General features: G+C 43.8%; 1 protein-coding gene across 1 annotated transcript in view; it reads right to left on the bottom strand.

The window, feature by feature from the left end:
- The window catches only part of TDRD9 (tudor domain containing 9), a 165,048-nt gene that overhangs the window by 64,216 nt on the left and 87,773 nt on the right, over nt 1-13,059 (bottom strand). Inside the window, exons 14-19 of the mRNA XM_026654176.1 lie at nt 9,109-9,213; nt 6,344-6,441; nt 5,705-5,836; nt 2,801-2,966; nt 2,643-2,706; nt 1,362-1,425 (exon numbers count right to left, since the gene is read on the bottom strand). Of these exons, the coding sequence (XP_026509961.1) occupies nt 1,362-1,425; nt 2,643-2,706; nt 2,801-2,966; nt 5,705-5,836; nt 6,344-6,441; nt 9,109-9,213 (629 nt within the window). The remainder of the gene's footprint in view (nt 1-1,361; nt 1,426-2,642; nt 2,707-2,800; nt 2,967-5,704; nt 5,837-6,343; nt 6,442-9,108; nt 9,214-13,059) is intronic.

The following is a 13,059-nucleotide window of genomic DNA, read 5'->3' as shown; positions in this document are numbered from 1 at the left end:
TTTAGAGGACTAGTGTTGGGGTCCTCCTTGTGGAATATTCCTTCATTATGCTTATGCTCTGTCCAGCCCCAGTTCTGCCTTTCACTGTTGGGGACACAGGTGCCGGATCTGTAAAAGCTGAGGTTGTGTGTGCTAATGTTGTCAGTCCCCTCTTTAATGCCTACTTTTCAATGCTGGATCCTGGAGCACTGTGTCAGATTGAAGGAGTGCTGGCTGCTGCTGCTGATTTCTTCAGCTCTGGTCTAGCAGATGTCGCTATCTTGGGGACAGAAAAGACTCGCATGGACTCCACAAAGGCCTGGTCTACACTAACCCCCCAATTCGAACTAAGGCACGCAACTTCAGCTACGTGAATAACGTAGCTGAAGTCGACGTACCTTAGTTCGAACTTACCGCGGTCCACACGCGGCAGGCAGGCTCCCCCGTCGACTCCGCGTACTCCTCTTGCCGAGCAGGATTACCAGAGTCGACGGCGAGCACTTCTGGGTTCGATTTATCGCGTCCAGACAAGACGCGATAAATCGATCCCAGAAGATCGATTGCTTGCCGCCGAACCAGCGGGTAAGTGTAGACATACCCTAAGAGATGTAGCTTGAGTCAAGCATCCCTAGATTTGCAAGTCTTTGATGAACAGGACCAACATGCTGAGCATTGGTACAGGATGTTACTTTCCACCAAGCAGAATAGGCATCAAGTAGGTCATTCAGTGAGGGGGGAAATGAGGCAGTCACAGGGCAGGCAGAGTTTGAATCCTGATGGTTTAGAGTCCGCCACGCCACTACAATAAGCGCCTCACCTCATTATTGGAGGGGTACCAAATACTTTTCTTTTTCTAAGATGTCCAATTCTGGGATTTGCAAAGAGGAAAACAAGTTCTCAGAAGATCTATGAAAAAAACCCCAGACTTTTGAAGCTCTGAAAAGAGTAGTGGATTGGATACTCACTGGGTTCAATCTTGCTACCGCAGGCAGTAAGAAGGAGCTGGGGGAGGGTCATTTGTCCTTTTATACCCTCACACGGGAGCACGATGCGGCACAGGGTGTGCCACCAGAAACTGCTATTCAAAAGCCTCTGTTACGTGCATGAGCCAAGTGTGCACCTACAGCAGGCTCCACACTGACACATACTTGAAGAAGAAACAAGGGTTATGATAGAAACTTCTTTTGGAAACCATCTAAAGAGGATATTAATAATGAAATCAGTAGCTGAAACTAACATTGTACAGATTATATTTTAAGCAGCTATTATTAGCTCTAGTAACACTGTAGAGGTTCTACAAAGCTAAGTAAATACATCTTTATCTTTGTTAAATTTCATTGGGAGATCAGCCCTTTCATTAGAATACTAGAAAACATGATTACCTTAAACGCATCCACAAGTGCAATGCAGTCACTCTTACTATTTCCAGAAAAATTCATTTTATTCCTGGGAATGCAAACAAAAAGGTATCAAGATAAACAATGAATAAGTTTAAGGCTATTCTGTAAGGTTCTTATATCACCCTCATCACGGTAGTATCTCAGTGCCCTCCAACAGTGCATTAAGCAACTGTCTCGTGTGGTTTGTTCCCTCTCATGTCATCACCCCATGGGGCGAACTGTGTGTAGTATAGTGTTTTAGTAGGGTTTTGGTTTTTTTAGAATGTGCACACTATTATGTATTTATGTTAGAGAAGGCAAAGGATAAAGTGTGGCTTTCATTTAGAGCAGACGGGGGGTTGTGGAGGTACTTAGTTCACATGGAAGTCCAATTCAGGGTTTCAGTCTGGTCCTGAGAAAGCTTGGTTTTCTGTACAGACTAGCTTTATTCTTATAGTAAAAAGGCAAAGTAATATGTTCTCAGCATTGTGACTGACAAGAAGAGATCAACCCCCCCCCCCCCCCCCCACACACACACACACAAAGTGCTTACAGTCTAGAACAGGCCTGCACAACTCGTAAAGTGGCGAGGGCCATACTACTCCAAAGAAAACAGCTGAGGGCCGAAACCCCCCCTCGCGCCACCAAAACACCACCACCCCAGCCCCCCCGAAACACAACACCCCTCCCCCGCACATCGGTTCATTGAGTGGCAAATCCCAACGAGCCTTTATAGACCTCAGGGACCAGCCTGCCCAGGGGCTGCTCCCCAGACCAGGTCCCCCGCCCCCGAACTCCCCTGGAGGGTGCACAGCTCCCCCGCGAGCCCTCCCCTGCCCACCCCACCCCGGCGGCCCCCGCCCCGAGTCCACTCACTGGCTTTGCCGGGCTTGGGCCGCTGCAGCAGCTCGGCAGGGAGGAGCCGCCTTCCGGAGGCACCGGAGAGCCAGAGGGTTCCGCTTGTGGCGGCGAGCCCCAGCCATGGAGTAGCCAGCGCAGTGCAGGGGGGCAGCAGCCCTGCAAAGGTGGCGGCGTGGCTAGCTGCCACGCCCCCCGGCCTCCTGTCCAGGCTGCGGCCCGGCGCGCCCCCCCGGGGCTCCTGCAAGCTGCAGCGGATGCATGTGGGTGCCAGCCCCCCATGCACCCCCCAGCATGCCCCCGTGGGCCGCATGTTGTGCAGGCCTGGTCTAGAAGACAAAAACCCAAAACTCCCTGGAGAAGCAGCATGGCTGGCTGGGTATTTGTTTCAAAAACAAGAAGTTAAATATCTTGAAAGTAAAATACCTGTATCCATCAAGATGCTGCCTGAAAGGCATTGCAAAAAAGTTCTTGAAAGAGAGTGCTGCAGCTGTAACAAAAACAGATGGAAATTAAGAGCTGCAACAAGTCTGGATGTAGTTTTATGATGACTGTTCTTAAATGCTTTTTGTTCCCTCACCCACCTATAATAAGGCATTCTTCTAAACATCCAAAGACATGGCCAAGAACTATTAGCTTTCCGAGCTGCTGGTCCACAGGTAATTGTGCCAATACTCTTCCCAAGAAGGTTAGCTCACCATCATAAGGATTTTCTTCTTCAGGATGTGTACTAATTGCAAGTGCTCCTATCTTTATAAAATTAATTATATGGTTAATAGACTCAACTTTACCAACATCTAAGACCTTTGCATCAAAAAAAAAAAAAAAAAAAAAAAATCTGGCCTAGAACAATAATTGAAATTAGTAGCAGAAACCACTATAGGTGCTTGGTGGAGAAAAAAGGTTGGGGAGCTTAAACCAAAATTTAAAAAACCCATTTTTTTGCAGCTGAAACTTGTGTGGTAGAAATTGAAGATACAAATGAACTACGCTATTTTTAAACTGTTACTCATGTGTTTGGGGAAATGAGAATATGTTTGATGTCATTAATGCTCCCGCAGTGTTTATGAGCAGGAAGCACAAGCCCTGTGCAGAGTTGCACGATATCAGAACCATCCTCCCCACCCACCATCCTTTCAGGATGGAAGAGGTAGACAGAATTTTGGCTTTTATTATAAACAATTCTTACAATTTTGCTACTATTTCTTCCATACTTTCTCATTAAGGATGCTTGTCTACAAACAGGATTATTTGCCCAGTATTCAGCTGTGCCTGCTCCTAAATGAAGCCATAATCCTGTTGTAGCAACATTAAAATTGATGGTTGCAGAAATTATGTTAAAAAGGGGAGTGATGTCCCCCAATAAGGGAAAAAAATTAAGTGTTTCTAAACTGATAGGGTTTTTTATTTTTCAGTTTTCCATGAGGAGTCAGTACCTCTTTAAATGCCTTATTAGACACAAGTTCAGATTATTTATCTATTTACTGTATGTTTAGACTATCTGGGCTTTAGCAAAACAATTAGGAGAAGAACCTGTGGCATTACGCCCCATATTCTTCACAGTAATATTATGATATGATTATGGCATAACTATGATGTATTTTATATAAGATAGGTCATATGAGATATAATTGAAAAGGTTCTGATTCACTGAACATGATTATCCTATTTGTATGTGTGTATCATTTTGGTATCTGCAGTTAGGAATATTGTCTATGCATCTGTTACAAATGTGTTTACACCTGGGGAAAGCCCACTAGACAGAAAGCAATCAGTCTAGATGGCTGGCTGGGGAGGGCCATTAGGCAGAACAATAGGTCTTAGAAGATGCTTATCTCCCACCAGGGAGCCTGCCTGGGGAGTCTTCCTGAGGATGGTACAAACAGACTGTGACTCATGGCTGCTATGGCCCTACAGAGGCATCTGACCAAGTCACCTGGTACTGGACTCCATCATAGAATACCAGTGTTTTTCCACTGAAGGGGGGGGGAAAGATAGCTTAGTGCTTTGAGCATTGGCCTGCTAAACCCAGGGTTGTGAGTTCAATCCTTGAGGGGGCCACCTAGGGATCTGGGGCAAAATCGGTACTTGGTCCTGCTAGTGAAGGCAGGGGGCTGAATTCAATGACCTTTCAGGGTCCCTTCCAGTTCTATGATATAGGCACATCTCCATATATTATATTATTTTATTATTATTACTAAACAATTGGAGACAAAGGGTTCCCACCATATGCAAAAGCTATTTAAGGCAGGGGAGTGACATCATGTTTGTTCTTCACTGACTCCCTGCCCAAGAAAACTGCTGGAAATGCCCGAGAAACAAGGACTGAACTGGGGGAGAAGGGCTGAACCCAGGCTAGAGGGATTGCTAGTCTGTGAAAGGAATACCTGGGGTTTGAAGCTGCAAGCAAGTGTAGCTTGCCCTCAAGATTCTCTGCAAACTGCTTAAATCATCATTTAGTATATTAAGCTTAGATTGTGGTTTTTTTATTTGCTAGGTAATCTGCTTTGATCGGTTTGCTATCCCTTATAATCACTTAAAACCTATCTTTTGTAGTTAATATATTTATTTTTGTTTGGTCTAAAACCAGTGTGTGGAAATCATAATGGGGGTGGAGGAAAGGGGGGCAGAAAACTGTTGCATATTTTCCTGCACATTGAGGGAGGTGGGCAAATTTCATGAGCTTGCGCTGTACAGTTCCCTGTGAAGCGCAAGACAGTATAATTTTGGGTTTACTCTCCAGAGGGGGGTGTACGCCTCGGAAGCTTGTAAGTGCCCTAGCTAAATAGCCTTCCCATGCAGGGGCTGGTTAGAAAGCCTGTTTGCATGTTACTACAGCTGGATAAAAACAACAAGGAGTCCGGTGGCACCTTAAAGACTAACAGATTTATTTAGGCATACGGTTTCGTGGGTAAAAATCCACTTCTTCAGATGCATGGAGTGAAAATTACAGATGCAGGCATTATTATACTGACATATGAAGAGAAGGGAGTTACCTCACAAGTGGAGAACTAGTGCTGACAGGGCCAATTCGATCAGGGTGGATGTGGTCCACTCCCAATAACTGATGAGGAGGTGTCAATATCAAGAGAGGGAAAATTGCTTTTGTAGTGAGCCAGCCACTCCCAGTCCCTATTCAAGCCCATATCAATGGTGTTAAATTTGCAAATGAAATGAATTTTAGTTCTGCAGTTTCTCTTTGAAGTCTGTTTCTGAAGTTTTTTGTTCAAGTATGGCTACTTTTAAATCTGTTATAGAATGTCCAGGAAGATTGACGTGTTCTCCTACTGACTTTTGTATGTTACCATCCTGATGTCCGATTTGTGTCCATTTATTCTTTTATGTAGCTGGATGTGTCCCTACCTGTGTGCTGATGAAAGTTTGAAACCGGGAGCTTGTCACAGCATTACAGGGTGAATGGGAGCCCAGGCTGGTGGGTTGGGGGAGTCAGTGGTACCCCAGTCCCAGGCACCTGTCACAGTGCCTACCTCTTTAAGTTGAAGAATGGTGCGCTCAATGTCACCTATACTGGGTGGAGATAGGGCTGTTGCCAATAAAGCTCTTGGTTCCCCCATGTCAAGCAATTTAACCTTTAAGACTGTACTTCCTAATGGACATCGCTGAAAGGAAAAATAAATTGGGAAATGTTAACTTCTGCCATTTGTGGAAAGATAACTCACTTAACTCACTATATGGAATGTTTCCTTTTATAAAAGACACATTTTAGATATATAGACGGCCAAATAAATCTATTAGATAATTGAACTGTATTTCCCACAGTTAAGGATAGATTCTACTTTTGCCAGGCTACCAAACCATTCAAGAGAATTAAGTTTTATTGACCTGATATGCCTTCCTCTACAAAGAGAAAATGGTTAACACAACAGGTCTATTTTTCCAGTAGAAGTATCCTGAAAGTATTATTTTACCAGCTTTGTTCTATATTTCTAAATATTAGTCAAATTACTAGCTACTACTCCAAAACGTCAATCATTTTTACACTCTGAACATGTGAATAACTTTCATTATACATTACCTTTAACAACAATGTAGCCACACTTACCACTTGTATCACTAAATATAGATAAAATCATATTACAAAAATTACATTTGAAAATAATTCTTACCAGCATCTCAGGTACAGCATTCTCCGGTATATAGTTTGTCCAGAAGTCCTTGCGTACAAGCCTATAACAGTACCCTTTGGAAACACGTCCAGCCCGGCCTTTAAATAATACAGAGGATTAAGGCATGGTTTGGCAATGATTTGTAAACTGACAATCTCAGACTTAAACATGTTATACTAAAATTAAGAGATTCATTCTCACACACACACAAAATATTTCACTACAAGACAATGTAGCAAAGCTAACAGACTGAGTAAAACTCAAAGAAGGAAATTCAAATTGAAAATCCCATCTAAAGTCTAATTCCCCATCTTATGCAGCAACTGCAGAACGAATCCTATGAGATCCAAAGTCAGGATCTGGAAGATGGGAGTAAGGACAACTAGTGGTTAGTATGCTAGCCTGGAACTTGGGAGATTTGGACTGAATTTCTTGCTCTGTCACAGATTCATGGAAGATGGGCAAATCACTTAGTCTCTGGCCTCAGCGTCCATCCATAAAAATGGGAATAAACGCACTTTCCTGCCTCACCAGGGTGTTGCCAGAATAAATATATTAAAGAGTGTGTGGCAGTCTCAAATATTAGGGTTGCTATAAATACCATAAGAAAGATGGGATTATCCAAGAACCCACCTAACCCTTGAAGTGTATGAGCCATACTGAGTACATCTGTTTGTTTTGTATAGTACTATCTGGCTTCATATTATATCACTTTGTGGCAAAATGTGCACAAGTCCTGAACCTGCAGTGAGCAACCTGCAAAGCTCATTGCAGGATCAGCACCTTAGTCTAAGCTTTTTGGAGCTGGGATTTCTTAGGCACGCTTCCTCTATTGTACAGCACCTAGTACACTGATAATTCATGGATTTCATATAATACGAACAGAGTGAACATCGTTTGAAAAAAGCCTATGCAGCATGTTAAGTTTCCACATTTATATGCACACAGAACAGGAAATGACAAAGTGTTTTAGTAAGACTTAGGCTCCTAAATCACTTCTGAAAATGGGAGTTAGGCTCCTTAGTCACCTGAGCACTTTTGAAAATTTCACCTTAGAATTTAATCATCCTCCCATCAAAAAAAAAAAAAAAAATAAAGAAAAAAAAATTCTGCTAGAAATTAAGGACTTCATTTCATTCTCCCCTTTGAAAGGAAAAGGGGTTCTGACCTTGCACTGGGATAGAGGGTCTGGTCTGTAAATACCAAATGGAGTTTATGGCTCATTAGGGAAATAAAAGCACATTTGCACGGATCAGAGGGTATCATGCAGGGAGCTGGCCTCCTTTGTTGATACACCTAAACATCATACTCCTGGCAACATGGTTCTCATGAGCCTTGCTATCACGGATTCTCCACTTCTTGAGCATAAAGGATAAGTTAGCTGTGATTGCAGCAGTTCTAATTCCCAGCATGGCTTTTCTCTTGGAAATCTGCAAGATCCAGAAAGGAGCACTAGGACTAATTCTTATCTTGCTACGCTCTCCTGACCAGCATATTACCAGTCATGCAATATGCTCACAGAGAGGTTTGCTGAAAGCTTGAAGGGTGGGAGAATGGTTCAAAGTTCTCTTTTTTAATTATTATTTAATTAAAGCATTCCTATTGATATCTGATTTTGTAAACTAAGACCTAAAACCCAAATGTAGTAATATAGTGCCTAAACTACCTGATGTCCCTGTATATTTTATTTCTGCAGGCTGCAATTAAGCATCTAAATCTTGTCTATATTTGCATATTTTTGGGAATTCTTCCACAACTGCACCACCAACACTAGTTCAGCTCCACTGGTGGGAGTGCTAGTTTAGGCACTGGTTAGGCACTTTTAATCCCTACACCATTAAAAATTTCTTAAAAGCAATAGTGAAAATTTTCACCAAAAAAAAGGTGATATAGTGGTTACACTTTCTTATTTTTTAATAACAGTGAACTATAACTTCTGATTTTTCCATTATACATGGAACTGACAGGATCAAGATTGTCATGCTGAAAATTACGCCAAGCCACTACTGTAGTTTTGGTTGGCTGGAACATACAGTACTGTTCTTCCATTCAGCAAGCCTGCTATTTTTGCAAGCAGAGCAACATTCTAGAACATTTAATTGCCATTCCCCGTGTACAGGAACAGAACTGGCAGACAAAGCAGAGGGACAGTGCAAAATGCATGTAACTATCACACAAATCCAAGGCCCTGGGGCTGTACTGTAGCATCTAAGCAGAATATTTTGTATGTTATCCATGCTGTAGCCTTTGTTTTCAAGAATGTATCAATTTTCCAGGATCAGTATGGAAACACACACTTAAGGTAAGTTTGGCAATGTTTAACCTGAGGAACTCTGTGTCCCATTTTAATAATAGACACTATCACACTTTTGGTGCAAATAAATTTTGCAAAAAAAAGCAAGGCAGTCATTTTAAATTTATCCAGAGAACACAGTGTATGAGTTAAGGAAGGAGTAAATACCTTACTTTAAAAAACAGAATTCTGCATTTAAAAGCAAGTACAATCTAAAGCTACATTATTCTAAAAGTATAATAAGCAATCCTCCCAAGTTTTAGGGTGTTACGCAAGTTTCCATATGAAAAGTACTTCTGAAATAAAAAGAAAAACATTATTCGGGCACACAAAGACCTACACACAAAGGAAAGGTAAGTAAAAAGACCGTTTCACATAAATATTAATGGTGCTAAAAGCCAAGGCACAACTCCTATGCCATATCTAACAAGTTTCTCTGAAGCTTCTTAACATAAGACTATTGTTGCCTTACCTTTCCTCTGATTACAACTAGACTTAGAAGCCCAACAAAGTCTCAGGCTCTGATAATTAGTGTCTTCATCGCAAACCAGAGTTCTAGTCAAACAGAAATCGATGACTGCAATTTAAAACAAAACAAAAAAATAACACAGTAATTCAAGTATTGCACTGAGGACAATAAAACAAATATTGGTTGATTTTGTGTAGCCATAAAGGATAACCTTAAATGAAAAAAAACGCAATGAATTGAAAGAAAGTGGGCTAAAGCTCTACATACACACAATTACACTTGGAATAGTCTAAATGTCTACAGTAGAATTCCGAACTAGAATTCCAGTGTTTACTTTGAATTACAACAGAAACTTAGTGCACGCTGGATGATATACATACAAAGCAGCCATTTCTGTATTTGGATATCTTATCCTAATACTTCTGTTTTATCTGCTAAATTTCTTTTAAAAATAAAGCACTAACAATGTGAACAAAATAAGTAAATCACTTGTAAGATATAATGAGGATGCAGTGTGGAGAATATCCACCAGATTGTGATGTGTATCTGTTACCTCCTGCAGGGGAATTTGCAGCTCATCCACTACCCTCTTGGTAAGATCCCAAAATCAGCTAGTAATGGAGAAGGGGTGTTACAGCTTCCTCTAGTGAAGACAAGGAGAAGCTTGCTGGAGGGGAAGCTTCCCCTTCGAGCCCTTCCTCCTGTTCTTCCAAAGTTTCTTCCTCCCCCGACTCATGAGCTTTGGACAGTGACATTGTAGGAGACCGTCTGGCAGACTCTCTCTGAGAGACACTAGATTCCCGTGAAGTATAGCATCCCTAGGTGTTGACTCTGTGGGGGTTCTGGGGCTGGAGCACCCATGGAGAAAAATGGTGGGTGCTGAGCACCCGCCGGCAGCCCCCCCATCAGCTTCTCCTCTGCCCCCCAAGTGTTTGCCTCCCGCCAGCGGCCCCACCGATGAGCGCCTCCCCAACTCCCTCCCTGCGCCTCGTGCCTGCTGCGATCAGCTGTTTTGCGGCATGCAGGAGGCTTTGGGAGGGATGGGGAGGAGCGAGGGCACGGTGTGCTGGGGGGAGGGACAGAACAAGGCAGGAAGAGGCAGGGTGGGGGTGGGACCTTGGAGGAAGGGGTAGAAAGGGGGCCGGGCCTGGGGCAGAGCCAGCAGTTGAGCACCTCCCCCCCACAAGCACATTGGAAAATGGGCACCTATGCTAGGATCTGTATGACCATCGGGGGGAGGTCATGCAGGTGGGAGGTCCCCAAGGATAAAAAATGCTTGCGGGTCAGCTCGATGGAACTGAGGAGGTCCCTTGTACTATGATGGTGAGAGGCCAGGGAAATGAGAGCCTCCTGGTCACTGTCAGACTCGTCAGTGGGTAAGGATGGTGCTGACCAGGGTTTGTGTGTTACATAGCCCAGTGTCGAGAGCGATTCCAGCAGCCAGGATGTGCTCGGAACCAGGGCCCTGGTACTGAGTAATGGGGATTGCAGTTCTTCCCGACTGTCAGGTCACTAGGGTACCGAACTCTTGTTGGCTCACTCGGTGCCGCTGCAGAGGGTCTGTGGTACATGGTCAGTACCAACGTTTGTAAACATACAGAGTGCTCCATAGACGGGAGCTTTGTCACACCCAGTACTGAAGGTTTACACGGTGCTGCTCTTTTAAAGACAGTATGTCTCTCTCGTTAGGGGATGGTACCACTGCCTCAGAGCCTAAGCTCCTGGTATCTCCAGGTGGTGCGGCAGAGATCACAGTGGAGACCTCCTTCTAGGTACCGCACTTCGGAGCTGCTGGTACCAAGGTGGCAGATCACACTGGGGAACCCCTCTGGATGGCCAACAAATCGATTTGAGGGCTTGGAGCCCTTTTTCCTTGAGCCTTTTGGCAACTCTACCCCCTTTGAAGTTGAAGGTTCTGGGGATGATCTGGGATTGGCACAGAGTCCCATGGCAGCTGAAGTGCCTTCTCATTAGGAGTAGTTTTAACTTCAGCTCCCGGTTTTTACAAGACCTCGGCTTTAGCCGTGGGTAGAGGGAACGTTTCTGAGGGATATGGGACTCCCCCAGGCACTGGACACAGTGCATGTCCGGAATCGACTCCTTGCAGGAGAGGCATCTCTTGATGCCAGGAGAACTGCGCATGCCCCTGGGACGTCAAGGGACAATTACCCTCTAGCAGTGAAGAATGCAGAAGAGATGTTCTTTCCTCTTTCTTCTCTCCCACCCTTTTTTTTTTTAAACTGAAAGATGTTAGAATGTCTTCCAGTGGTCTGTCCACTGCACAGACCACTGTTACTTGAACTAATGGATTAACTAATAGCAATAGCAGGCTGTCATCCTGTGTGTGGACCAGCACCCGAGGAAGATTAAACATTTTGCCAGTGGATTTCACAAACCGTTGATGACAGCAAAGGAATGGTGAGACTCAGGAATCTTAGGTTCCATTCCAGGCTGTGAAGGGGAGGGTGGTCTCACTCTCAGAGAACCTTATGGCTGTTCTTTTTGGACTCCCCTCCTCCAACGCTTCACCCCTTCATTACCATCCCCTCAAACCTGTCCTTGTCCCAGTCTTGCCTTTCTCTCACCCTTAGTTCCTTGTCCCAGTCCCATTGATCTTGCCAACCCAGTCCCAGTCTCCACTCCTCAGGCTTCTTGTCCCAGTCTCCTTACCTAGCCAGTCCTAGTCTCTGCCTCAAGACTCCCTGTCCAAGTCCCAGTCTTCCTCCACCACTCCCAGTCACTTTCTCCCCCTGACTCCTTGTTCCCATTCTCCTTGCCCAGCCAGTTTCAGTTCTCCCTCTCCCAGCTCCTCATCCCATCCGTCTCTCCACCCCTACCCCACAGCCTCCAGTCATCAATCAGCTCCCACACATTTTCCCAATACCACTGGCTCCCTGTCCCTTTTCTCTTTCGTTATCCAATCTCAATCATCCACCAAGGAACTAAAATACCTCCCAAGTAACTTTTACATTCTGTGTAGGATGACAGAGGGAAGGACAGTAGGATGCACTTGTTGACTGAAGGATACCTATGCAGATAATCAACTGTCACCACCTCATTCAATTACACTTTTCCTTGGTTTCAGCTATTCAAAGAAACACCTTGTGGGAGCCTATGTCAATCTTTACCCCCATAGATGACGGACAGCTTGGGATGCCAGGAGATGGCTTTTATCTTTGTTCAGAACAAGTCTGTATGAATCCAGAAATTTTGTTAATCTCCAAATATTCTGCTATGCTTTATCTATGGAGCGAGCGCTGATTAGAATATATATTTCCTTTCCTACCTCAGAGCTGCTACCAACACTACCCCGATGTGTCTGGATACTCTGGGCTGGCTGCAAGTCCAAGTACGAGTTGTAATCAAGTGTTGATTGGTCTCTTAAGCACAGTGAAGATACACCTGTGAGCTGCTAAGATGCGATATGAAGATATGTTTATTTCAAATCTATGGGGGACAGAGTCTCCTCTTTGTTGATAGTTGCTTGTGTTGACCTGAAAGTCTCAATCATAAAGGTGTATCTTCACATAGCTTAAATGGTTCATGTCTAATGTTGCTATCCACCACATGTAAGCATTTTTCCACAGGACAAAGATTCCTCTAACAGAGTTACTTAAGTTATTATGCCTTAAAGACATACCAATTGATTTTACCTCTTCCACAACAACATCCACAAGCAGCAAAACTATTTCAAATGTCAGACACATTTCACAACCACCATCACTACCTAACTCTCATACAGTAGAGTAGGTCAATCTTAATTTTTTCTCTCTTTTCCTTGTTACCTTTAAAGAAAATCTGTAAGAGATTCCCTGCTGCTGGGGGAGTGAAAGGGGGTGGAATCTCACTGTCAAAGTTATTATATAATACAGGCAGTGATAAAGGCCTTTTTCAAATCAGTGATGGGAGGGACCAAAGTAGGGAAATGCAGGTGAAGTACATATAGGATACACA

This window comes from Terrapene carolina, unplaced genomic scaffold (assembly GCF_002925995.2).
Source record: "Terrapene carolina triunguis isolate 2854851 unplaced genomic scaffold, T_m_triunguis-2.0 Scaffold189, whole genome shotgun sequence".
NCBI lineage: Eukaryota > Metazoa > Chordata > Testudines > Emydidae > Terrapene > Terrapene triunguis.
This window is presented reverse-complemented; position numbering and strand designations above follow the sequence as displayed.